The sequence below is a fragment of the Channa argus genome, chromosome 17, assembly GCF_033026475.1.
Source record: "Channa argus isolate prfri chromosome 17, Channa argus male v1.0, whole genome shotgun sequence".
Taxonomy (NCBI): domain Eukaryota; kingdom Metazoa; phylum Chordata; class Actinopteri; order Anabantiformes; family Channidae; genus Channa; species Channa argus.
Window position 1 is genome coordinate 13094583 of NC_090213.1, and position 26364 is coordinate 13120946.

At 37.9% G+C, this 26364-nt stretch overlaps 3 protein-coding genes across 6 annotated transcripts; 1 reads left to right on the top strand and 2 right to left on the bottom strand.

Annotated features, from left to right (window-relative positions):
* On the top strand, nt 1-5463 carry mrps18a (mitochondrial ribosomal protein S18A). Its single transcript, XM_067481806.1, has 6 exons — nt 1-187; nt 795-826; nt 3281-3385; nt 3506-3629; nt 4102-4174; nt 4287-5463. Exons 1-6 carry the CDS (start codon nt 43-45, stop codon nt 4429-4431), a joined length of 624 nt encoding a protein of 207 aa, XP_067337907.1. The 5' UTR covers nt 1-42; the 3' UTR covers nt 4432-5463.
* Nucleotides 4981-13648, bottom strand: rsph9 (radial spoke head component 9). Its single transcript, XM_067481805.1, has 5 exons — nt 7901-13648; nt 7629-7797; nt 7100-7229; nt 6789-6935; nt 4981-5141 (listed from the first exon to the last, which is right to left on the bottom strand). Exons 1-5 carry the CDS (start codon nt 8125-8127, stop codon nt 4981-4983), a joined length of 834 nt encoding a protein of 277 aa, XP_067337906.1. The 5' UTR covers nt 8128-13648.
* tmem63a (transmembrane protein 63A) lies at nt 7658-26364 on the bottom strand. 4 transcript variants are annotated; one of them, XM_067481802.1, is made up of 24 exons: nt 26227-26364; nt 23776-23965; nt 23250-23329; nt 23076-23133; nt 21767-21804; nt 21485-21627; nt 21088-21139; nt 20865-20973; nt 20543-20613; nt 20346-20426; nt 19860-19977; nt 19494-19627; nt 18883-19026; nt 18310-18463; nt 18127-18233; nt 17949-18035; nt 17651-17716; nt 17064-17226; nt 16683-16788; nt 16377-16544; nt 15458-15573; nt 15315-15365; nt 14737-14859; nt 7658-7797 (listed from the first exon to the last, which is right to left on the bottom strand). In XM_067481802.1, exons 2-23 carry the CDS (start codon nt 23938-23940, stop codon nt 14755-14757), a joined length of 2316 nt encoding a protein of 771 aa, XP_067337903.1. In that variant the 5' UTR covers nt 23941-23965; nt 26227-26364; the 3' UTR covers nt 7658-7797; nt 14737-14754. The 4 variants fall into 4 exon arrangements, with proteins under 4 accessions (XP_067337903.1, XP_067337904.1, XP_067337902.1 ...); XM_067481803.1 differs by lacking the exon at nt 7658-7797 and adding an exon at nt 24663-24731 and having other exon boundaries at nt 14383-14859; nt 26227-26269; XM_067481801.1 differs by lacking the exon at nt 7658-7797 and having other exon boundaries at nt 14383-14859.

The window sequence follows — 26364 nt, forward strand, 5'->3', positions numbered from 1 at the left end:
TATCAGACAGGAAGCCACTGATGAGAAGGTCGAGCACCAGACATGGCCGCTCGCGGTATATCGAGGTCTGTTTGGACCTTATTTAGAGGCTTAAATTTAGGTGTGACAAACGCCTTGAGTTCCCTTCACAGGATAAATGTTTCCCAGCTTCCTGCTTTAAGCATTCAGAGCAGAGGGATCCGCCAAGGTGAGACTCTGATTGCAGTGCACGTTAAAAGAGCTAACGTTAGCTTAGTTAGCATGTCAATGTAAAGGCAGTGACAGTGACCGCAACGTGTGGTGCTAAGGAGTATTGCTGTCATCGTTTCATCGCAGATATATATGAAAATAACATTCACGAAAATCGCGTTATGGCAGAAGCGATGATTTTGCAGACGGCGTCCTTTCCTGGCCGTTTTGTGAAATGTAGCCAGTATGAAAATACATTGTGATAATGTGAGTGAAATGGAGCCATCATTAAATGTCTAAATTTATGTTGAGCAATTCGTGTTTTATATTCATCTTCATATTATGACATTGCACCTTTGAACAAAATGTATTTGTGTTTTAAAGTAAACAAATATATGTGTCTACGTGATATAACTGAGTAGAAAACGTGTAATAACAGTAGCCTTGCCCCCCCAAAAAATTTGATTCAACATTATTGTATGTAAACAACATTATTTGTTATGATAAAGCTACAGTTGGAGGCATGTCATGTTAAATTATATGTATGTACTGGCTGGAAGGCAGTAAAGCAAAATACTAATATTGATTTGTTGAAGTGCTAACATCTTTCAATGTGTGTTTTACAGTGGTGGAAAAACAAGAGGGCAAAACAACGATTGTAAGTAAAATCATGATGTTAAATCTGACTATAGTACACACAGTTTAAATTATTAGCCCATTATAAATTTGTGAATATGTGATGTATTTTAAAAAAAAGCTCTGTTTTTATGTATCATCCTATGTGTCATTAGGAAATCTCATTTAGATGAATATGTATTTAGCAAGAGAGACCTTTAGAAAAGAGAAGAATAACATAATACTTTGTATCAAGTCCAGCCAATCACCAAGTTGCCTAAGTGGGCTTTTGCATTTGTACTGCAACAGTAACAACACCCTCTGTCTTTAGATACTGGAAAAACTCTCATATATATATATATATATATATATATATATATATATATATATATATATATACTCCCATATATCGTACATCATGAGGTATAGACTGATGCATAGTGAATTCTGAACTATTCATTTCAATTCAATTCAACTTTATTTATATAGCGCCAATTTACAACAAAGTCATCTCAAGGCACTTTACAGAATAAAGTCCAGACTACACAAGTATGTAGAAGCAACCCAACAAATCCCCCTTGAGCAACCCCTAGGCAACAGTGGAGAGGAAAAACTCCCTTTAACGGGAGAAACCTCCAGCAGAACCAGGCTCAGGGTGGGCGGCCATCTGCCTTGACCGGTTGGGGTAAGTGGAAAGTGGAGAGAGAAAAGAACAGAGCAACGAAAAGCAACAACAAAACGACAAGAAAAGCAACAACAAACGAACAAAAAAGCAACAACAAAGCATTGTACAGGTGCTTTGTACAATGGTGCACTTTATTAACTAGCAGGGATCATGCAGGCAGTTAGTGAATACAGTAAATAAATGCACTTATGGTGTATTTACCAAATTCCTGGTGGCTCTGACAAAATGTCACTTTCAAAGGAACCATTGCACTGACACAAAAGAATGGGGTAGGGGTTTTGGAGGCCAGTAAACTTTCACTGGCCTGGAACAAAATGTTGTTTTTACTAGAATGGTTTTCAGCCATGGCGACAAGAGGATGATAGATGTTTTGCACGGCTTTTGGTTGGTAATTTTATTGTAAAGGTGAAATAAAACCAAAAACTTCACTAGAAAAGAAGTTAGAACAATGAATAAATAAAATGGGTAAATAAGAAGCTAAAATTCAAATAATCAGAAATATCAAATAATAAAACTATTACAACCACTTCAATTGGTCCAAACAACATTTTGAAATCCTCAGGAATACATAGACTCCTTGCTGCACTTTATTTTTCTTGGTGTTGGAAAGAAAATAATTCACAATTACATCACTGTATGAAAATTCTCCCACAAGAGGCCCATTTATTGATATTCTCAGACAAGCTTCCAAATGCTTTCCTGGCATTCTGTTCCAGAGTATTGTTTTCAGTTACTGAAAGTGGTGATTTTTGTTTTTCAGTCATTTCTTTAAAGCTTTGTTTTGGGATTAACACTTCAGGGTTAGGGTAACGTGTAGTCTGATACAACCACAGGCTATATTGGTGTCTATACTAACTACTATGGATGTAGTCAGATGTTCTCTGATCACTTCTGTTTGCTGCATTCCCTGCAGCTTGCATTTGACCCATAGCCTGTTTACCCCTCCTCTCTTTCTCTATTATGTTTTTCTCTAGAGTTTTAGAGAAAAACATTAATATTTTTGTCTGAGTGTCCCCTGGCTTTCTGTTCTTAGGTGGTCCCATGCTCACGTTAATGTTAATAGCAAAATAACTACTACTAACTTTAGTTGCATTGTGAGAAATCTCAGATTTACTCAAGCATCACAACACAGATTGGCTCTGTGATGATTACTTGGTGATCAATAATTTTAATTAACTATTATAAATACACAGATTGGTGGCACATCATAAAGTTCAATGCATTGAAAGTGAATGACATGAGACAAATTTAGTGACATTTGGTTTCCACAAGAAAATATATCGCAAACTTACTGTAACCTGGAGAAGTCTTGCTGAAGAATCAGTGCAGATAGCACCTTCTTTCCATAAACCTTGCTGTATGTATGAAATCCATTAAAAGTGGTAGTGTTAGGTTACACTCATTCATGTTTTGCAAGTTTGTACAATTTTCTTACCAGAACTGTCAGAAGCAGATTAGATTGAAGCAGAGAGGAATGGTTGGGGGTTTTGTTAACTTCGTGACCCGCAATGAGAGAGAAACACTGAGTAACTGTACAGCGGGGCCTCTCAGGTTGAAGGAATGCACTCGTATAATGACACTGTACAATGTCTTGGCAGTATTACTCAGCACTGACATTAAAAAAGCGTTAAGATTTCATCATTGCAGCCATGAGAGCAGTACCATGAATATACCATTATGTTATGTTTTCCTTTGGACAAACAAGGTGAAACATATGTGGGAAATGCAACTCTTCACCTAAATAGAGACGCAGCTGGAAAGCGGTAACCTAGAACCTGTTGTCCAACTGTAGTAACATTCATCTTTTATCAGATTGAGGGGCAAACCCTGGATGTCCCAGCAGGACCACAGCCTCCTAATCCTAGTGCCAAGTGTCCTATCTACAGATGGAACTTGCAGCACAAATACAACTACACGGTAAATACATTCACAGTCAGTGTAATTACGAAATGATTTAAGACGTCACAGAAAGTGTAATAGCTGTTGTGAGTGCCTGACTTTGTTTTGTTCTCTTTTCTTTGATGTAACATCTACCAGGATGTCTTGTTGCTCAGTCAGTTCATCAGGTCAGATGGAGGGATGTTGCCCAGGAGAATCACTGGTCTCTGTTCAGAGGAACATCGCAAGATAGCCATCTGTGTGCAGATGGCTCACAGAGCAGGTCGGTGTTAATGAGTTGTAGTTAGAGTGGATGAAGACCTCAAAGCAGCTATGGTCTAATGACCCTTGTTTTGTATCTTGGCACCTGGCATGTAGTTTTATTCATTTAAAAAATAGTATAGGCTTTAAGGAACTTTATGTATGTAGGCATTGACATTTCCTAAATGGCAAGAAGAGGTGTGAACTGGGCCAGTGATGGTGAGATACAGTGGAGTTATGTTTTCACTGTTTGCTTGGATTGCTATTATTGATTAGAGAACAAATTGTAATTTGTTTGTTTTTCATGATTCTGGTTTACAGTGAACTTCAACTGGGTCATGCTGTTGAACAGATTATCCACAAACTCTTTTAAAACCCAACAAATGCATCTTTATTTGTAACCTTTTGGATCAGACGTCCTGATATATTGTTTATGTTGACACCAGTCAAGTTAAAATTGCATAATGTGTCTTTCTTTCTCTTCTGTGTTCAAGGTCTGCTTCCTGACCACAGACCCAAACTTCCAGAGGGCCATGTCCCAAAAAGGCCTAAGCCCCAACTCAACAGGTAACGTCACTGTCACGTTCTGTCTGCTTATACGTTTATGCCTCCCCATTACCGGTCTGTTGGTCACAATGCAAACCAAGCCCTTGGTCAAATCTGCTTTTATTTTTTACAGATACTTGACTCGATGGTCTATTGACTCAGTGAAACCTATATATAAAAAAGGACTGAAGTGGTGTAAGAAGCGGATGTCTGTTGGCCACCCAGCACTCAAGGACAATGTGTGTTATGGCGTCAAGCCCCTTTACATAAAACACTGAAGGAAGGAAAGCCTGACGAATCAGTACAGCAGTTCCGGGATAGTAGGTGGGCCTATTATGAAGGGATACAGTGGATTTCCACATCTTTAAAGTAGATCTACGGTTCACTCAGGCTTTCGTTATACTGCTATGGGAAAAGGCCTAAAAGCTTCATCCATCTGTATTTATTCTACCATTTGTTTATAAAGCTGTGTCATGATTTTAATCAATCACGCTCAGTCACACCCAGAACGATCTAATTTGTCTGCGCTTGTTCTCAAAAAAAGGCTTTGATGTCAATTTACTTACAACTTTCAGTGTAGGTGGTATGTTGACTGTGTATTCTCAAGGCAACACAGATGTGCAAGTAAAACGTGTCTGTTTATACTGTCTCTCAACTATTGTTTACTGTATATCTTTTGTGCATGAGAACTAAATTGGAAAAAAAGCATGTGGACACAAACTAGATGACTGTACTTCTTTAGTTTATTTACGTTACAACACCACAAACAAAAACTCTTGTAATATGTGAACATATTTTAGGTTAAATATGAATCACTGGAGTGGTTTTCATAGCATGAAGGGGAGGTCCAAATTCTTGGTCCCGTGACCAAAGTAAATGTATCCGTGCTGTGGCGTCATTGGCACATGGTAGAACGTCAGACCGAGCCACAACAGGCTGCGGAGCACACACACTCTGCTGGCACATTCAAACTGGAGACTCCATGATCCTACAAGCAAACACCGAAGACATTAGCTCATCGTCATTATCATCTGGGCAAAATAGAGGACCGTTTTCTTTGGACATCATTCCAAGAAGGTTGTGCTATACAGATAGTAGAGACAGCCAATTAACCCTCCAACAAATCAGCCCTTTGTGCTTTGATATGTAGAGTCTGGTCATTTTCTTAATATCTTTGGGTGCGACCATGAATCCAAGACCAAGGGAACTGAGAACAAGAACTGGATTTGCTACCAAGTAAACATAAACACTGTTTGATTGATTCATATATACAAATGAGATGATTCCAATAAACAAAGATTATTGCTTCACTAGTTTAGGTGTGTGTCTTTGTCTATAAACTTACCCAAGAAAGTATAATTCAACTAAGAGTAAAACTGACTTGGAAGTTACTTGTATGAAAAACAGTATTCAGGGTATAACTGGTGCTGTAAGAACAGACACCTATAGCTGTGAAATAGAACCTGTTAGAGTCAGAGGAAAGCACCAATCATTTAGTGAAGATAAATTACACTGTTTTCTCAGTCCTGTTTCAAAAATGACCCCTTTTCAACTAATGCATATGATTTGTTGTTAGATTGGCTGCAGAGAGTGTGGCATTGCAGCAGCTGCAAAGTCTCTCCCATTGATGACACAGCTGACATCTGTATTACACAAAAACATATACGCATGAGGAAACCATCTTAAATCAGACATCTGTTGCATGTTTGGTCTCAAGATTTTTACCTTTGACACATTTAACATGACCTCACCTTATCTATAGCTTGGACTATGTGTACATAAACCATCTTCACAGACCTGTTAGATACAGCTAATCATAATTACGTTCACTTTATTTTCACAGTACTTACAGTATATTTGCTTATTGTTCACCTCCTGAGATTGATTTTTCCAACCTGGCCCGCTCAAAGGAATGTTGAAAAATCTATAACACTTGTGTGCCCTTGATAGTATTTGGCAATAGTTTGGAGCTAAAGCTTGCGAAAACAATGTAGTTATTTGCTTGTTGTAATTGTTAATGTTTGATTTCCTACAAATTTGGGCAACACCATTAATCACTTTGCTTTCTGGTGGTCCTCTCCCCATATACTGGTTGCTGTTGTGATTTTCAATCACAGTATATAACCCCTAAATCCAGGTTTAGGAGCCAAAATATACTGGGTACTAGGGTTATCACACCACTGTATGCAAAAAATGTGTTAACATATTCCCAGAAAAACCTTCCCATCTGGCAGGGTGTTTGCCATTAGAAAGTTTTATCAGTTTAGCCTTGCTCACTCGACCATTTTACTGTTATAATGAGTCACTTGTTTTACTTGGAAGAAGCGTTGATTTTCAGTCAATTGAATCACCACAGTGATTAGTGGTAAAATCCCACTTTATAATCTGGAAGATATATTTATGCCCGTTGGAGCACACTCAGTGTCAATAATGTGCTTTCTGCTTGAACTCTAAAGGCCTCATTAACATGTGGTACTGTAAAATATATTTTAAATGGCTGCAATTGTTTTATATACTGTGAGGAGTTCTCATGTACTGAAATACCCGAAGAAAATGATGCAATATATTTTTTGTTAAATGCATTAAAAAAAAACAGTGGACATGTTTTAGTGTAGACTTAGCACTATAGTTGCACCTTTAGGAATGTCATCACTCAGCACATCCAGGAAGTCAAAAGCTGGTGTCAATTCACCAATTTCTAGTATGGATTTTTTCTTCACATTTTTTGGTTTGCTGAAGTGAAGAAAATTGTCAAGATTCGCTGCTTCAGATTGAGACAGACCTGAGGGAAAAATGCACATAAACAAGTAGTTCAGTTTTTCACAATGCAAGATTAGCGTGTTTATGACATTATTGTCATTGTCTACCCCTCCAATTAACAATAATACAACATTTTAAACATGCTTTTTTTAAATACTACACTTTGCCACACAGAAACACACATACCAACAAAGCTGTGATTCTTCTGGACAAGGCCATGCAGATTCTTGATGAAGGCACCGCGCGGTGCTACAGATGCTTCCTCATCAATCTGATCAACTGTCACTGCCAGCCTGCTCTCCTCATTGACTTTGGTCTGAAACCAAGTACAAGTCATTCCTTAGCTGGGATTTCATTACTATGCAAACACCACTGTCAGAAAGAATGACCTCGGTTTTAATATTTTAGATCAAAGGAAGACTTATTTGTTTTTCAGATTCTTTTCTCAGATTATTTTTTGTGTATATTTGGTCCAGCAGACATCCTTTGTTTTTTTTCTCCCTAATGCTTATGAATGGATTTATATTATAAACTCCCTGCATGAATATGAACATGTTTAAATGGCACTTATATTGCACTTTTTTTAAAGTGCTTTACAATGTTGATACAATGTTGAATTGAATTAATGCATTAATAGTGGATTCACAGATCCTACTTATATGTAGGATCTGGAAGCACTTGAGGCCACTAGTTTCATCTGACTGATCACTCTCACCACAATTTCCTCCTCTTCTGCATCATCCCCCTCTCCTCTCCTTCGGATCTCCACATGCTCATACACGTATGACGGGTTCCCTATGAAGCGGCGCTTTACAACTTTGGACACTTCCTTGATCACAGGGTCCGTGACGGAGGGGAGCAGGAACCAGTCCGTGCAGTTGAAGCTGCAGATAACAAATCACAGGACGCACAGGAAGACGCAACGTAAGTTACCTTCATGCTAAATGTTAGCTCAACATGAACCAATCACACCTGAGGCTGCCTTACCTGTACAGGTTCTTTCTGTCTTGAAGCTCGTCTTCCCCTCTCCCCTGGGCGATAAAATAATCTCGCTTTAACCCCAATATTTTTCCCCAAAACAATACTCGATTGAACTTGTAGTTTTTCTTCATAATCACCAGGGAAATCTGCAGAGCAGTTCTCTGCTCGACGTTTAAAATATGTCCACTACCGGCGACGAGTTCCACAGAATAATATAATGAGTCTGCGTCCATTGTTCAAGTATTTTAACTACAGTATGATGTAAATATTAAGTTATTTTTGCAACCCTGTTTGAGACTTTTACTACTTGCTAGCTAATGTAGCAGCCGCCGGGACCCCCCTATCTTGGAGCTTCTTTAGTTGCTAATGGCAACAGACCTTGTTGTCATGGTGCCATAGCAACCCCGTGTTTTCTTCTTGTCTTTTTTTTTCAATATGTGATGCCATTACTAAACAGCAGAGGCAAAATAAATGAAACAGTATTGGTAACTACTCATTTTGGGCGTATTTGTTTGTAATGTTTATACAAACCACGCCATGACGGTCCTAACGTCATTGCCTTTTTTCTGCACTCAGTTTCAAAGTGCATGGCTTTGGTGAGCTGTTTCTCTAAAAAGGCACAGGAAAGAGTGCAAAAGAAAGCTAGAACTAAGTCTCATGGCTAAAAGTTTAAAAAGTGGAATTCATTCATTTATTTCGAATGACCAGTCACTGAACAGGAATTTGTGTCAGAATTAAAACTGAGCAAAAAAATCTATTCCTACAGATAATACCCAGCTTTTTTAACCAAACACTTCATAATATCAGAAATGTCAACCAGCCTTAAGACAATGGACTTGTTGTCATGGCAGATAGTTTGAATTATCCCAGCAGGAAGACAACAGATGTTACTAATTTAGTAAATGATGGCTTAGCAGATTTTCAGCGTCACAGTAAGACATGACAGTGCATATTTATGCATAAATCAGTTCAGGCACAAAGGCAGGGAACAGCTAAATGTCTTGTCTATGTGTGGGCCTGCAGTAGACTGGTTATCTATCCAAGGTGCACCCTGTCTCTCACAGCTGTGATCAGTTTCAGCCCCACCCTCATATGACTCTTCACAGAATAAAGGGGGAATGATGATGGATGGATGGAAAATGACTGCAGGTTTAGCGTAAAGAAATGACTCCATCATAGTGGGAAAACAGTCATTTAATTGTTCTTCAGACCTTTTATCCTTACAAACTCAGCATCTAACAAATGTGATCAACTGATGCTGAATTAACCTGGTGAATGGCTGCATCATAGTAAAGCAGTCACTTATTAAGGTTTATCACTTATTGGTTTGCTGCCACAATGACATGCAGATTTGTAACACTAATCTTCCCTCTGCTCAACAATGTAGCTTTAAGTTCCTGTGGCAGTACAATGAGTTCATTAGCATATAGAATCCACTGTGTGAGAAAGACACAACATATTTTCCTGAACTGATTTTTCTTTTTCTCACATTTTAGCACCCATGAAGCTTAAATCATCTGGCAGTTTAAACCAAAATGTCTGGAAGACGTAACAGTTAAGTTTAGATCTAACACAAACCCAATCATAGTATGTATTTGTTTGCATATTAGTAAACAGAAACAGTGCTGGTGATCATTGAAAATCACATATTAATTTAAATGTAAACTTGTTAAGTCTGTCCACGACCATAATCCAAGGTGACACAAACAGCACATGGTTCTTCCTCTGGTCTCACTGGAATTTCATGAATGGGATTTAGGGTCAGAAAAATCAGTGTATGTGTGTGTGTGGGTTTGAGATTTAAAGCTATAGAGGTAATTTGGTTACAATTGAAATAGTTGAAATATGATCTAGCCTGGGAAAAAGGGATGAAGATGACAGGTGTCAGTGTGGGCTGTGTAAATGTGTTGACTTCACAATTGGCTGTTTTATCAGGTTTTCACAGTCAAATCTGTCTGCTTTTCAAGGATGATGCAGTATAGCAAAGAGTATTTTTGATAGTGCTAAGCCTCTGTCTGAACTGTCCATGACGTGAATTGGCAAAGTTGATAATGTTAAGCCTAAATATATTTAGTAATGACCTGGTGACAAACTTGAGTAAGCAAAAGCTTCACAGGGGCAAAAAAGAAAACCCTTTTCTCATATCTCTACTCCTGCTGAGAGTTTTTTAAAGCCCTGTCAATCTTGACCGATACATTTCCAGTGTTCCCCTTCATCCATTGGATAACTCTTCACTATCCCCTTAACTATCATGATAATCTGTCTTATAACATGTATCTCCTCCTGCTTCCCACCTGTATCCTGAAACTTACATTTAAAACTTTTCTCAGTTGCCCTTTACTGACATTACCAGATGGATGAATTCAGGCAAAAGTTAAAAAAAATTGAAATCATCACTTCATTTTAACAGCATATGGAGCAAATCCAGTTCTAAAGGCACTAAACAGACTTTTTTTTTTTTGGTTTATCCTGGCTCAGATCCAGCAGTCTTGGCCAGTGTAAGCAATGTCAAGTTAGCTTCAGTTATACTTGGAAACACATTACTGGCTACTGCCCAACAAATTATTTAAACAGTTCGCTAGCGTTGGATTTTGTTCTTGGTTCTTCTATTTTGGTCTCTCACCTTTTTGGACAGACTTGGCTTACACGGGGTTAAATTTGAACATGGCAACCTATGACCTGGTTTTCACTGGAATTGCAGACCGGTCTGCAATTCCCACCCTAAATTCAGATAATCTTTAAATGCACCAGAGATTTATATGAAATAGGTATATTTGTAGTTTATTGTCAATTTTATCACACTTATATGAGCCTGATTGATTTACACTTAATTCTGCCACAGTCATATCAGAGCTGTAGTTTCTGCTAATGCTGATCTTTATTGCCACTGCTGTAGTCAAACAATTTAATGTTAAACAGCAGCAGCAATGGGACATGTGAATTGGATGCATGCAGTATTTCCTGTTAATCCCCCAGGAATGTAAAGGAAATTTGAATCCAGCATGGGAATGGCGAACCCTACCACTAACAATGAAAACTACTATGCAACATGCAAATATATTGAACTGCTATTACAAAAAACAGTTTCTAAAATGGGGCTTGAGTTACAAATGTTAAGGGTCATAACTTTCAGAACATATTGTGGGAGGCTTTTCTTAAGAGACAGGAAGTTTTAATAATTCTCTATTTCTATTGATTCCTATGTTTGCCTGTTCCCATGTCCACACAAAAGGCCCTCGGTCTAAAATCACATGCTTGTCCAGCAGTGGTGATTTCAGCTGCCTGGCCCTCTGCCCTGCTGGCTAATGTAGTCCACCAACAGGAAAGGGAGGGAGAGTGGGGTGACTTCTCCGCAGAGTACCCCACACAGAAGAGAAAACACAAGGACAGCCCCTCACCAATCCTCCCACTCACTCACACAGACAAACAAACTTTGAGCTTGTTGCTCAGGATGGCACCTCATTAGAGTTGGCAGTCTAGATGGAAGTTTTGAAGTTGGAAGCCATAGAGTGACACACACATCAACACCACTCTAGCTCTGTTTCCCAATTGGTGGGGAAGGAAGTAATACTTTGAAACAAGCAGCCTGCTTCAGTGCTGGTTTTGCTGCTCTGGGAAACTCACCTCCCAGGCGACCAGCGTTGCCTGGGCAATAATCCTGACAGACAAAAGATGGGAGTACCACTGAACACGATGCTGCCAGACCCTCTCATTGGTTGGCACGATCCCATGCGATGCCGTGATTGGCCAACGCCATGTTTATATACAAATTGGAGCAGTCAGAGGTCACATCCATCGATCTTGGCGGTGACATGAAGAAAACCTGACCCCTAAACCTCAGAAATCTAAATGGCTTTAATTCCAATTTTATACACACACATACAAGCACACCCACACAACACAGCGGCTCTTTCTTAAGTTCAGTGGCCTGGGATTGGCGTGCAGAATTAAGTGAATACTAAGAGAAAGGGAGTGAAGCGACTAAATAATGGTGTCTGTGGTACACAAAAGCCCAGATGAAAACAATACCAAGAATGCATTGAGGGCATGAGGTTCAGGGGGTTGCACACGTACACAATACACAGTCACAGAGGTCTTGGATTAACATTTCGTAAATATTGTTATTTATAGAAGGACGTGTTGCATCTGTTAGTTTAACCTGGGCTGCCAACAAACTGCACAAAACCATTAATTATTATAATCGCTATGTTTTAGCTATGTACCTCAAATTGCAAAGTTTTTTCTTGTTCCTGATTGAGTGTCGGCCCTTTCTGCCTTTTAGATTAGATTAGAAATAGTCTCATGACTCACAACATTGATGCAAAGCAGACAAACATCTACAAAACTAGGAAATTTGTTTACAGGAAAACATACACTTTAACATATATAGAGAATTATAGGTCAATATTTACGTGGGTCGAGATGAAGCTTTTCTCTTAAGGACATTGTAAAAAAATGTAAAGGATCATTTTCAAAAACACTTGCATGCTGTGTGTTTATATAACAATGTAAAACTGATTTTTCTAACTGTCAACTATAAGTAATAGTAGCTAGTTTGTAAATGCAATGCTCCTTTGCACAACACCAAATCTAAATAATGTGAAGGGTTAAGTAGGTTGTTTAATATGAGATGCCTCAAACTGCTCCCAGTTTGCATGTAATTGGATTAAACTTTAGATCATACAGTCACACACCCATTACTAAGAGCCAGAATCTGTGTGCAGAAACTGAGCCAGTGAATCTGGTTTGTTCGACACTGGGTCAAAGTCTGGTGTGTGGTTTTAGTAAGTTGTATATACTGTAGTTCTGGCTGAAGGCGTTGGATTTAACTGCTTCCCAGGCTCCTGCAGCCTTAACATCCACTTTAATTCTGCTCCACTGAACCAGCAAAGACATACCTCTCCAGCAGAGAGGATACATTAAACACACATTAAACAGACACAACCCATGGACAGCACAGTATATCAGGTGTCTAATATCAAACTCTCATCTGTTTCTCAACGCATCCTTGGGGCCATATGAGAAAATCTGCAAGTTATTAGTGCCCCCACATCCTGACCCTGCACAGCTTTCTCATGTGACTTTGTGGAGCTATGTCTGTTTAATCTGTCTCCAAGACTCTTTGCATGGGAGTCATTCAGTTTACATTTATGTAATTAGAAATATTTTCATCAGAAAACCAGACTATACAGTTTGTTACAGTATACTTTAAGCAAAATGCAGATCACCAAGCCCTGAGAAAAATGTCTTTATGGCTTAATCATGCACCCAACAAAATCATACTTGAGAAAGACTAAACAAGTGAGAGAATGTTTCATAATACATAATCTTTGTCTGACATTAGCAGTAAACCAAAGTCAGTAACGTTTGTACACCAAATGTATATTGCTCTAAAGAGCTTTTGTGTTATGAAGCACCTTTAAGCTGAAATCTGACTAAATGTGCAGTTATTAGTAATGTCTGGTGAGGAGTAAAACTGAGTTTAAAAATTCTTTCATATATTCTCACATTTATGTATTTACTCTGTGTGCAAGTCAGGTGAGGAGGTGGAGCTACTGGAATTGTTGCTCAGTAACTTGACCCAAACCACTGTCGGAATAAGTTATAAACCCTCAATGCAACACTGTGCATATGTCCTCTTTCACTGCTTTATTTTTCGGAGGTTAAACTTTCCCACGGCAGCTCAACACTGCTCCCCAATGACAGGACACAGTCATAGCAATGTATTTTGTATTTACAAAAACTGTAAGTAAAATTGTGTAGACATGTATGTCACCCTATACAAATCTAAGGCTCTGTTCCTCTGACAGCATTTCATTTCATTCAACACTAATTGTCAACACTGGAACACAGACATGTTTACTTTTAGGATTCAATACCTTGTTAAATTTACATTTAAAGAAGCTGGAAAAATGTAACAAAGTCCATTTAATAAAAGTAAAAACATTAATTATTACTTATTAATTAAATACAACATTATTTCTACAGCATCATTAATTTTCATTTTACTTTTAAAATAACTAAAATAAGTCTAATCATTATAATACATGGATTAAACAAAATTAAGTTTTGGTTGCTCCTGCAATACCAATAGATATTTTCATCTTTTAGTGCTGATTACATCAGAAAAAACAAAGCTTCTCTTATAAAAAGTGCAGCATTAAAATTTGTTAATATTTTAAAACTCCCTTCGCTGAAATGTAAATAGGACAAAAACTGCATAACAAGTCTTTGGCATTAGCAGGGCTGGTTTGATCTTGCTCAGAAGAAAAAAAAAGCTTTACTTTAATTTAATTTTTAGCTTCAGTATGTGCAAAAAGTGAAATTTAACATGTTTACTACAAACATCATGGCTTTAATAAAATGGCAGATTTTAACTAAACATTACTTGTTGAATAGGTCCTTTTCAAAAAGGTCTCATTCAGAAACATTAAACATGTGATTTATAACAGAGGGGATTAAATGAAAAGATGGCAAGTTTCTTAAGGCTGTGTCTGTGTGTGTGTGTGTGTGTGTGTGTGTGTGTGTGTGTGTGTGTGTGTGTGTGTGTTTTCTCTCCTGCATAATACAGTTTAAATTTAATAAACTGCATGTCGCTGGTACTTTAAACTGATGTTTCCAAGGGTACAAAGTAAGAAAGCTGAACTAGTGTTAGTCTTTGGTGAAATCTGGAGATCTACTCTTATTGGAACAATCTCTGTCTGACCGACCAGTAAGGTGGCCTTAAATTTGAACTCTTACATCAATATCAAAATCAGAGTTAAGGAGGTACATCTGCAACCAGTGGCCACATTGAATCCTTACTCCAAGATTTTGACTTTTTAGAGTTTAGAGTAATTCACCCATTTGACAGGTCTTCCTCAGCTGTAAGCTGCACCGTCCTTTGTCGCACCATAAGACTGCTGAAGAGGCTCCTGTGTGGCTCTGGCAGGTGATTTAGGATTAAGCACTCTGGGAAGGTAGACCTGCATTTTACAGTAATAAAGAGAGAGATGTATGTCAAAAAAATAAAGGTGTTTCTTAATATTTCTTTATGTTAGGTTTTTTCGTTTTGGTGTGTCTGATGCAAAATTGTATGTAATAATATGACTTTGATACAAATGAATGACGAAAATAAGAAAAAGATTAAGCTCCACAAAATATATTAAAGAAACTATAATGCATCTGATATGATCATAGCCTGCTGTAATTAGAGAAAAAGCAAAGATCAATACATAATCAATGCATTAAGATCAATGAGGAATTTGTTTCTTAATCAGTATATAATTACCTAATTTGCTGAGCTATTTTGCTGTTGTCACAATTAAATTAATGAACAAGGTGATAACACAAATTAATAAAAGAGGAAATTTAAGTTTTCCTGAAATCAGATCAGATTTTTATTTATGCTGTCTAATTAGTTACCGAATAAAAGTCATACCAAGACGTTGTCTTCCACTTCCTGTGCTGTATCATCATCTTCCTCCTTCATCTGCAAAAGTACCCAAACAATATGAGAGCTCAGTGTGGAGGATGACAAAGATATGTATGACATAGAGAATTCACACAAGAGCAAAAGCTCACCTCATAGTTGTGTGGACTGAGGTACTTGAAATTTCCGAAGCAGGTGTAGCTGATGCAGATGAAGATAGTAATACACAAGACAACCAGGGTGAAAAGAGATGTGGGAGTCCAGAAACCTAAAACGTTCAAATAAGATTTGTTTTTACCTATTTATTAAGTACCTATTTAACCCCTACACACACACACACAGTAATTATATAGTCATTATGTATATTAGGTTCATCATAGTTGGGAACTTTGAGATATTAACACTTCTGCAATATTGATATGCATATAAAATACTGTAAAATAATGAAGTATGTATGGAATATTCAGAAATGCACATATTGCCTTTGAGGCAGAGGTCTTTGCAGATTTTTAACCACATTTGAATATCAAAGCAGGAGTAGTAAATTGCTGTTACAGAGTTTAAGGTCCGATTTAGTACATGGATGAAAATGCCCTACTTGATCTATTTAATGACATTAAGGAAAATTTTTAATTATGTAGATCAAGAAATGCTATTCTTTGTATAAACTGCCTAATCTTTTCTATTTAGTCAACTTAATTTTGCAGTTAGTCAATATAGTCTTTCTTTTTTACTTGACTTAAATTGTGCCAATTATCTAACCTATAAAAACGTATTATTTCTACACATTCTTTTTATATTACGTATAATTTCCAATAAGTCTGCGTAGGATAAAAAGCGACATCACAAATATAACTAACGCCGTAGCCCTGACACTTTACATTCAAATTCGCTCTTATACCAACACTGACCAGAGGTCACTATTTGCCACAGGAACCTCAGTCACAGTTTGCAATGTTCATGTAAAGGTGCAAACAAAAGCTTTTATTGTTAATGGAACAGATTTAACTATGTTACATTTACTTTTTTCAGTGTAACAGTTTTGAGGATAGCCAGAGGCATTTTTCCTACCTGTTCTGAGGACAGAGAAGAAGTAAAGCCATATTAGGCAGATAATCGGTGCAGCCAGAGCTTGATTGACAGCTGCCAGGTGGACCTGGTGGTCTAGGTGAGCAGGCAGGTAGGCAAAGTACAGGTTGTGTTTGTCCACCATGTGCTTCAGCAGCATGTACACAAGCCCTGCCAGAGTAAGACACACAACACAGCCATTGAAAAGCCAACCAAGGATGCAAATGAAAAGTAAGAATGATAACTGAGAATAAAAAGATGAGGCAAGCATGAGTTCAAAGGCTGACCGACTACTTTCTAACTACTCACCAAAAGGCACAATAATAGGACAGATTATGCTGTAAGCCATAATGACAGTAAACACACAGAGGGTCCAGCCATACATGGCTCCATATTCAAACTCGTAGGCCTGGTTCTGTAAACAGAAAAAAAGAAAAAGCCAGTTGGCTATTAAATGTTGAGATGAGGTCAAGGATAAAGAATCTGTAAACTAATATTTTTACTCATTGTGTTTAATTTGTCACGGAAAAAAAAAACACTGGACAGATCATTAATTGGCCTTGGAGCATTTATACTTCTATATACATTGTCCATCTTTTTACAGGCCTATTTAGACGTGTTTACATATCCTACAATAACTGGAACACCTGATGAAACATTTCGTTTATATGTCTCCATAACATTACAAACCTGTTTAACATATTTCCTGTCAGCAGCAGAGACTGCAAACACCATACGAATGGTGTAAAGCAGTAACCCAGGCAACCGCAGCAACTCCATCCCAGAGCCCACCAGTCCTGCTGTGATCACGTAGTTGACAAAAAATGCTCCTTGGTCAGGTAAGAACACACACCTGGTTTCATGAAGAAGAACAATAACAGAAAGCAATGATAAACACTGATGAAACAGTAAAAAAAATAAAATAAAATAAAATAAAGTACATTAAACAAAATATTAAGCAAACTCAAAAGTTTAGAAGAATTAGTGTCAATGACAGTGTAGAACACGGTTTACAGAGTGAATATAAAGCTGGTTTCCAAAACAACATTGTCACATCTAACTACAACAGCAGTGGGTGAATCATAGTAGCTGGGGGATTTTTTTTATGTATTCCAACTTAAATACAGCTGAACCTTTATAACCGGAGCCGACAGTGAACCTGACACAGCTTGAAAATCTGATATTTCTCCATCCATAAAATGTACTGTCAACCTGAGAACACTATAGAAACATTTCTTAAAAATTAAAGCAAGAAGAAAAGAAAAGGGAGTACTTACTCAAACCTCAGTTTCCCATCTGAGAAAAATGTTTTATCAAAAAGCCAGCGGAAAAACACTGCAAGACTAAACAGAAAGAATTGCAAAACTTGAGTCAGGTTTCCTGTGATTTAATATAGAACAGAACAAACTATCAGTTAAATCCTACAATATGCATCCTCATTTTTATAGTGTTTGGGGTCCTCACTTCTAAGTTATAATGAACAGAGAATGAATGCAAAATGACTGTAACACTGCAAAATACAAACTAACGTAGATGTTAGGCAACCTGTGGCTTTTTCAAATAGACAGAAGTTACCTGGTGAGTCCTAATGAGGGCAAGATAAGAACCATGAAGAGAAGGAAGAAGTAGAGTTTACGTAACATGCTAAGCTGCTCACTGGATCTAAGATACAGAAAACACTGGATCAAAACATTTATCTCCACATTAAGAAACCAATATGCACTAACATAGGGTTTGTGTGTATGTGTAATACCTGCTCCAGTGTGCCTCTGCTAGTGTAGAATAGTACACTATGGTAGGCAGCAATGCAGAGAAGGACCACAGTAAGAGAGTTGGGAAGAACTGACTGATTATGGGGCTCTGGAGTGAAAAAAGTCACAGCATTGAAAACTAAATTGTGATAAGTTAAAAGTGTGTCTGCATGTTCAAGGCTCACATTGAGATAGTAGATGGGCTTGGTCACGTTGAACTTGTCTATGGTGTTGATGATGATGGTGGGAGTTGTGAGGAAAGTGAGCAGCAGGAAAAGGAAGAAGTTGATCATGACACAGCGGAGAAACCAGGGAAATCCCCGCACTGAAAGATGGGCCCTGTACAATGGGAAGTTAGTAAAATGGTACCTCACTATAGTTTAAATATTTTGGACAGAATAACATACAACATTTAAGGAAGCTACAAGAACATCACAGTGCCACTAAGCAGTGTTCAAACTGGTTGTTGAGTTTGCTGAATACTGAGTTATGATCTCATCGAATACCATATCTTACTTTGGGTAATTAAAGTCAATGTCACAATACCACTAGATTTTTGTTATGGTACCATCATAGCCAGAATATGGTAAATGTATCCAAAATAATATCTAAATTACTCCAGCTGGTCTTCGATGTAGTGGCATGTTTCCCAATGTTAAGCATTCCATAAGACCAAAAAAAAGAAAATCATTTTTAAAGAGAAAGGTTTAGCGGAATCTGTGTGAAACCACAGAACCAGTTGGTGTCTCAGATCTTACCAGTACACATTTCTGGGATGGGGTGCAAAGCTGACCCTCCACTTGTTAACATTCAGTGTCCCACTGTTAGATGAAGGCTGGGGTTCCCTCCCACAACAGCAGCTTCTGCCACCACACTCCAGGGCATTAAAGTCTTTCAGAATGCTGTAATGGGTAAATAACAGCTATTAGTGTAACGCAGTATCCAGTTACTTATGCTGACATAAAAAAAGTTTTTACGACTTCCTGTAAAAACGTTTGTTTTTTTCTAAACATTCAGCAATTGCTGTCCTGACCAAGCCATAAGACCGGCACTGTCAGCCTATATCATATTTCTGTTTCCAGGGTAGGAGACTACCTATCATGGAGAAAAACAAAATATTATTCACAGCAACCAGTGTATCACCAATCACCACTTTTCATTACAGTCATGTTACTAACAGCGCATTGTTCTATTAAAAAAAAATATTTAAAAAATAAAAAGAGTGGCAGTGAATGAAATTACTATAGAGGATCAATGCCTCTATAATATAAAATTCACGATTGTAAAAAGGTAATGGTGGTTACTTTGCAGAAGGCCTGGACTGCATTATCCTGTCTTAGGTGTTTTATTACATAGTACCAGTACTCACTACTTGGCCATAGCCTTGGTTTGCAAGGTGACAAAAGCAATCCCCAGGTGTTGGTGTGGTGCCAGTTCTGCCTGCTTCCTCACCTCATCCAGCAGGTCTTTTTCTTTAGCACTATAATACTCTATGGCATCAACCTGAAGAAACGCAAAACTTCAGTTTATATCCTAGTGTGAAACTGTTTACATGCTTGCTTCTCTTACTGCACCTGCAAATGAACCCTAATACAAACTTTTAATTTCATCACAAGATTCAGAGCTTTGCAGCTGTATAAAACTACAGTATACAGATTGTAATCTAAACAAAACACTTTATCATAACATAAAAGATATTAGTTTTATCAACTCCATCTTATCAGGTCGATCTTACCTTTGCAGAATTGGCACAGCAACAGAGGTGGCCACACACGCGGGGGTTAATCAACTCACGTTTCCCTGTTTTCTCCAATACACACTCATAGTAGTGCAGGTTTTTACCAGCTCGCTTCCTGAAGAAAAACAAAAAACAAAAGACAAAAACAAAAAAGAAGAATAAAAGTTGGTTTAGGTTAGTACAAGTCCAACCCTAAACTTTTGAAAATACATACTTCAGAGACTAGGAATGCCCCACAAGTTTGTTTTTGCAAATGTTAAGATTGGCAATGAAACTTAAATGCAAAAAAGAATAATGACCTGTACTGTGAAGCACAAAGCAAATACAAAAATATCAACAGTACACTGTGTGCAAGTGGCAGCTCTGTAAGCAATACTCTGTAAGAAATGGCTTCATAGCCTACTTACTTTCTGACTTGTACACACTGTAACAGTGGGCAAAAGTCACATGATTTTTTATTTGCACTTACTTCTGATTTCTTACCTTTCATTATCTAAGTGCATGAGCTTGGCCACGTCATAGCCCAGGGTCACAGCGCACACTCGGCAGGTAGGGTAAGCCTCACTATATAAAAACAGCACCGACAATGGGGAACGGAGAAGTTGGCTGCTATTTATGGCATCATGCAAGTGCAATGCATCACAACTAAATTTCTGCTTTACACAATCCAGTCTACTCACTTGAAATGTGTCTTTACATCTTCTTCTGTTGCAGTTTTAGGGACTGAACACACAAACAAGGTGTTTCTGGACTACAAATTTAAAGTTAGAATGACTTTAAGTCACATGCAAGCACAGTTGGGTGACACTCAGCATCTAATTAATGTGATTAACCACACATTAATGTGGTAAGTTTTCCATTATATGTTTATTCATAGACAACAATGCAATCTAATTAAAAAATAAAATAGAAAAAGACAATGTTTACATGTCAATGTAATTTACGGGATAAGCTGTAAGGACGAAAAAAAAAAAAAAAAAAAAAAAAAAAAAACACACTCACTGTCTCTTCGCGCATGCCTTTCATTTGTGATGTGTGATGCCGCAGCAGACCAATTGTCAGGCCCAAGTACAGAACTGCTAATACTGTGTGCAGCCATAGCAACTTGTCACTAGAGAGTGACAGATACCAATACACCTTTTGTTATAAACAAACCGCAAGGATGAATACAAACTACTGTATATGTCAAGATATTTTCTATTGAATAGTCTTAAAAAGTACTCACTTCTCGGGGAGATTCCCAATAGTTGTCCTTCCAAAATTCTCTGGCTCATTACCTGAAACAAAGAAAAACAAGCATGAGTAAGAGTATGTATAGTAAATAAGTAAAGACAAGAGCATGAACAGAAATATAAAATAAGTTATAATCACCTACAGGAAAAAAGCAAAGTCACTAATTATAAAGTGGACAGTTCACCACAATAATTTTTAGTGGATCAAATGATTCACATTTGAAGCCTTTATAAAATGCACACTAAATACAGCCTGAAACCATAATCAGCACATTAAACATCTGTAAAAAATATGCCAGTCTGTCAGTTAACAGACACTGGCTGTTGTTAAAAGTTTGAACCTTTGTAATGCTGGATTGTTACAGGGACCGAGTGCAATGTCAAACCTACTTAGTAGGTTTCCTGTCAGGTTGACAGGCAATATGATTGACAGGGAGGTGATGGTTATGACCGTGAGTAAGACGAGTAGATGACGCTGAAAGGACAGGTAATGGACAGCATCCATGCCACATCTGGCTTTAATCTTTTCCTTACTGAAACACAGTTGAAACACACTAATGACAAAAAGCAACAAGTGACTTGTATAAATGCCTTATTAAAACAGATTTGGTTGAACCATACATTGAGAAACAATGAGCCGCAAAATAAAAAACACACTGCAGAGTCACTCACTCCATTCTGAGGATGTATGGCAGCCAAGAGCAGCATCCCTAAGAAGAAAGAGAAATATTTTCATTACACTAACATACAATAAAGTTCTTCATAGGCTCCCAAAAGCATCTTAGGACCTAAACCACATTTACACAATAATAGGTAGAGACAGTAAAAGTACACAAAGTCAATACTCAAAAAAAAAAGTTCTACTTCATATTACTTACTCAAGCTGAAATACAAAATTACATGTCTACTCAACTAAGAAAAAAAGTAGTTTAAATTGTACTGAATTTCAAATTCTAGTTAAGATTAACTCTAAAATGTAAAAATTATGGTGAAGAAAACTTCATCCATCCATCCATTATCTTCTGCTTATCCTAAGTCGGGTCGTGGTGGGAGCAGGTTTAGCAAAGCTTTCCAGACATTCTTCTCCCCAGCAAGATCTCCAGCTCATCTGAGGGGATTCCGAGGCGTTCCCAGGCCAGATGAGATTTATGATCCCTCCAACATGTTCTGGCTATACCACGGGTCTCCTACCAGCCTACCACCTCCAACGGGAGGCATTCTTACTAAATGCCAACTCAAACTTGGGGTAGTGACTCATTCCCAACCCATGGGTGAGAACCATGGTCTCAGACTTAAAAGCTGTAAACCGTCCCAGCGCATGCTGGAGGTCATGGTCTGATGAAGCAAACAGAACCACATCAGAGAAGAAATTCTGAGGTCCCGAAACTGGACACTCTCCTCCCCCCAGTTAAGCCCAGAAATCCAGAGTTTTTGTGTTTGCAGCCCTTCTGGCCTGCCAGTTCCTGTCTGTTGATTCGGGAGACCCCTGAGCCAACTATGCTCCAAAGGTCACTTTCTTCAGCCTGATGTCCACCAGCAAGTCCTCAGCTTGCCACCACGACAATCAGCAAGTACCTTCTGCCTACAACTCAGAGCGTCCACTTCCATTATGGAGCCTTTAAACATGGACCACTCAGATTCTATTTGAAGAATCTACATCTGCAAAAAATAACTAGCAACTAATAAAATATAGCGGATACAGTACAATATTGTTCTCTAAAATGGAGTGGAGTGAAAGTAAATGTAGCCTAGTACAGTACAGTACTCCAGTGAGTATACTTAGCTACTTACTACCTTACTACCAAACTGACCTTGACCTGGCTAACATAATCACAAAGTGCATGTAATTTAAATATTAACATATTGCGTTAGTGGTGCTGCAAAATCTTCCAATCTATAAATTACTTACTACAGGCATTCTTTCTGCTTTATTAATAATCCTTATGGTGAAATAAAATGACAAATGGTTTCGTTTACACACCAGTTCATACTCTTGCTCATCCATCTTGGATGATGATGTAAGTCGACGATATGCTGATCTGAAACACAAAATTTTGTGTCATAGAATCAAATGGACAAATAAAGATCTACCAGAGGCTCCAAGTTGACGTTACACTAATCAGTTTGTCTATTACGCTTTAGAAAGTGAACTGACCCTTCATTGTCTGCAACCAGTGCTAGACGTCCATAGTCCCAGAACTTCCTCCTGATACAAGAGAAGACGGTCACCAACACCTGTGGGTGGCAAGAGGATTTCATCAGTTGTTGGGGCCTCTTCTTATAATTATTAATATTAATACTATTATCATCGTATAATGGAAAAATATTCACTGGACTTTTGTTTATATGAAAGATATATTTATTTGTAACAATAAAGAAAATATTAAAGAGTTACTTATTTAAAAAAAAAAAAACACAACGAAATATTTAGTGATCGCTGGGGTCTGAAAACATCCCAAGGAGATTTTGAGGATTAATGTGGGCATAGACTGAGCATATTTTAATAAATGCATATCCATTAAAATTACAGCAGATTGATAGAGATTTGTAGGACTCAGTAAAAAAAGATATTAAAGCACTCAGATTTTGACTCAGACCAAAATCCCTAATGGGCTCACAAGATTTCAACTCTTCTCTAACTTCTTCCCAGCTACATCTGAAGCAGAGAGACCGACACATACCAGAAACACAATGAAATCGATCATTAGCACCATGGGCACTCCTCCAAACTTGATTCCTTTAAGTACGGTGCTTTCTGTGGAGCTGAAGCAGGAACCGTTGTCCTGGAGGCCGGAGGGAGAGGAGTGGTTTGAGACCAGCAGGTCCCACCACGGAGAAGAAGACATCACTGGATTGGAACCAGCAGTTTATCTGCAGAGATTGACAGCATTATACCTACAGTACTATATGATGAAAGAAAGCTGTTTCCTAAGTGAGAAAGAAAAAGTATGGCATCGTTAAATTCCTTTATTTGGTCAACCACTGAGAAAAAAGTAAAATATTTTATTTACAATTATAAAAGACTGAAAAGATTACACTGGAGAACGTGGGACCATTAAAATTTTACATTTGACTTTTATGAATTTATTTATTACTTAGCTCTTAACTTAAGTAATCTTTTATTACTTAACAATTTACAATAATCAAGTTTAGTTTGCTAAACTAAAGATTAAACCAAAAGATGGTAAAGATTTGGATACATGGAAGTTTAAAATCCAACTGTCTTTGCTTTGTGGGAAAACCTACATTCTGCCCGTGTAGTGGCAGATGTACTTAACTCTTTAACGAACTATACTGCACACTGTAAACTGATACAGTACCACAATACTGTACTACAATATATTATGCGAAACATTAAAACCCTAATTCTGTATAAAGTGTGCACAAGTTTGGTATAAGTTCTTCAAATTACTAACTGTAGACAGGTATAGGCAGGGTAAGAAAGGGGAAGACCTCGCCCTTAAGAACACAGTTCATAACAAAATGACGATGCATAAAGAAACATAGTTTGGGGGTTAGAAATTGGTAAAATAATCTAGTTGTAAAAATAAATAAAAGTTTGACCTACTAATCGGGCAAGATGCCATCTGGGGTTTCTTGTCACAGATGTTCCTGAGTTTCTATATTTTTATTAAATCTGTGATATGGAAATGACCCATGATTATTTTGTTTGTATCACTTCTTATGTGGTTTGTCTTTTTAATTTGATATTTACAAATGTACACATAATGCTCTCATTATATACGCCAATATTATATTGCTCGTTCTTTTGATGGACCTTCATGTTCTAGTGTCTCTTAAATTGAAGCTATGGCTTATGGCCGTAGGCTCACAGAAATCGGAGCATGCTGCAACGTTCTTCAGTAGTCTAAAATGTGTTAAAATCTCTTTCAAAGATCAAAATGTCATGTGTAAAATAGAATATTACATGCATGTTGTACATTTAAAAAGTATCAGATTACAGATCAAACGGCTTTCGGCTTGTTCCTTCAGGGGTCGCCACGGCATGAGTTTTTGCCCTTCCTGCCACAACCCTTCCATTTTTATCTGGGATCGGGACCTGTCCCATCAGATTACATTTAAAATTCTTGACTAAATGCCTCCAGTGCCATTTCCACCTATCATATAAACAAATGAGGCCATTTAATATTTTGTTCCTAACAACTGCTAAACTCTCCACATTAAAACTCCTAACTGTATTGGGGATGGAGCTTTCTATGTTCACAGATCCCTAAAAACCAAACAGGACAAATTAGAAGAGTTTACCTAAAAGTCATATTTTGTGCAGAGCTCAACAACAGATACTTGCAAGATAAAACAAATGTCATAACAATATGATATTTGGTGGTCTCACGTAGTGTGAACATCTCCCCCCATCTTACCCTACAATATAAAGGTACCTCGAAGTACAAAGTGGAACGTAGCAGCACTTGAGTAAAGCACAGGTACTGCATTCTAATACTTACTAAATTACTTGAGTACTTATTTACACTCCTCGGTTTACAGTTTGTCTTTGTGTTCAGCAGTAATGTTATCATATATTCTGAAAGCCATGGTTGCATCCTAATTACACCTGTGGTTTCTAGTATTTCAAAATGCGGACATTTGACAAGCTGAAGCCTGACTGTGACTGAGGATTAACAGCACCGAGACTGTGTGGCGAAGTTTGAGTGGAGTCTCGCAGGCTAAGATCGCCCCACCTTTCCTCAAACAGACAGAGCAAGAAGATGTTAAAATCAGCTGATTCATCTCTGACTTCAAAATGTCTGAGTAACAACCAATATAACCACAGAGAAGAGATACGACCAGATATTTCCTGTTGCTTTGAAAGCAGGCGTTTTCTGTACAGAGAGAACATCCTGTTGTTTATAACAGCTGTTGGTCAGTGAAGTCGCCAAACTAAAAGTTTGGGTCAGAAATAAACTTTGCCATGACTCGATTTGAACAGACTTATTGAAATAACACCGCACAGCTGTGCAGCCTCTAAAAGTTAAGAGGAAAGTTTCCTAATGATAAGGAAAGTTCAAAAGTATGATTCAACTTCACCGACAACTATGTCAACACAAGCAATCATAACAGGAACTCGTGGAAACCGTGTGTTCGTTATGTGTGTTTTCTGTATGTTACTTTACCTGTGAAGTTGTTGTTCAGCCGAGGAGCAAACTCCTTTCTCCTCCTGTAATAGCAGGAATATGAACCATGTCCGCTCCCTCCCCCTTCATGTTCCGTGTCTGCGCAGACGCAGCAGCAGCGTCCGGAGTAGACGTTGC

Bases quoted from the DNA above. Each gene is read 5' to 3' on its own strand.
- tmem63a (XM_067481802.1), bottom strand. From the start codon at position 23,940: ATGTCTTCTTCTCCGTGGTGGGACCTGCTGGTCTCAAACCACTCCTCT. The intron at 20,974-21,087 runs GTGAGTACTTTT...GTCACTCTCTAG, and splicing joins ATTGGGAATCTCCCCGAGAA to TGACAAGTTGCTATGGCTGC. The intron at 15,366-15,457 runs GTGAGCTTTTGC...GTACTTTTGCAG, and splicing joins TCAGTCCACACAACTATGAG to ATGAAGGAGGAAGATGATGA.
- rsph9 (XM_067481805.1), bottom strand. From the start codon at position 8,127: ATGGACGCAGACTCATTATATTATTCTGTGGAACTCGTCGCCGGTAGT. The intron at 7,798-7,900 runs GTAAGGCAGCCT...TGTTATCTGCAG, and splicing joins GACAGAAAGAACCTGTACAG to CTTCAACTGCACGGACTGGT. The intron at 7,230-7,628 runs GTGAGAGTGATC...ACTTGGTTTCAG, and splicing joins CAGAAGAGGAGGAAATTGTG to ACCAAAGTCAATGAGGAGAG.
- mrps18a (XM_067481806.1), top strand. From the start codon at position 43: ATGGCCGCTCGCGGTATATCGAGGTCTGTTTGGACCTTATTTAGAGGC. The intron at 3,630-4,101 runs GTCGGTGTTAAT...TCTGTGTTCAAG, and splicing joins GCAGATGGCTCACAGAGCAG to GTCTGCTTCCTGACCACAGA. The intron at 4,175-4,286 runs GTAACGTCACTG...TATTTTTTACAG, and splicing joins CCTAAGCCCCAACTCAACAG to ATACTTGACTCGATGGTCTA.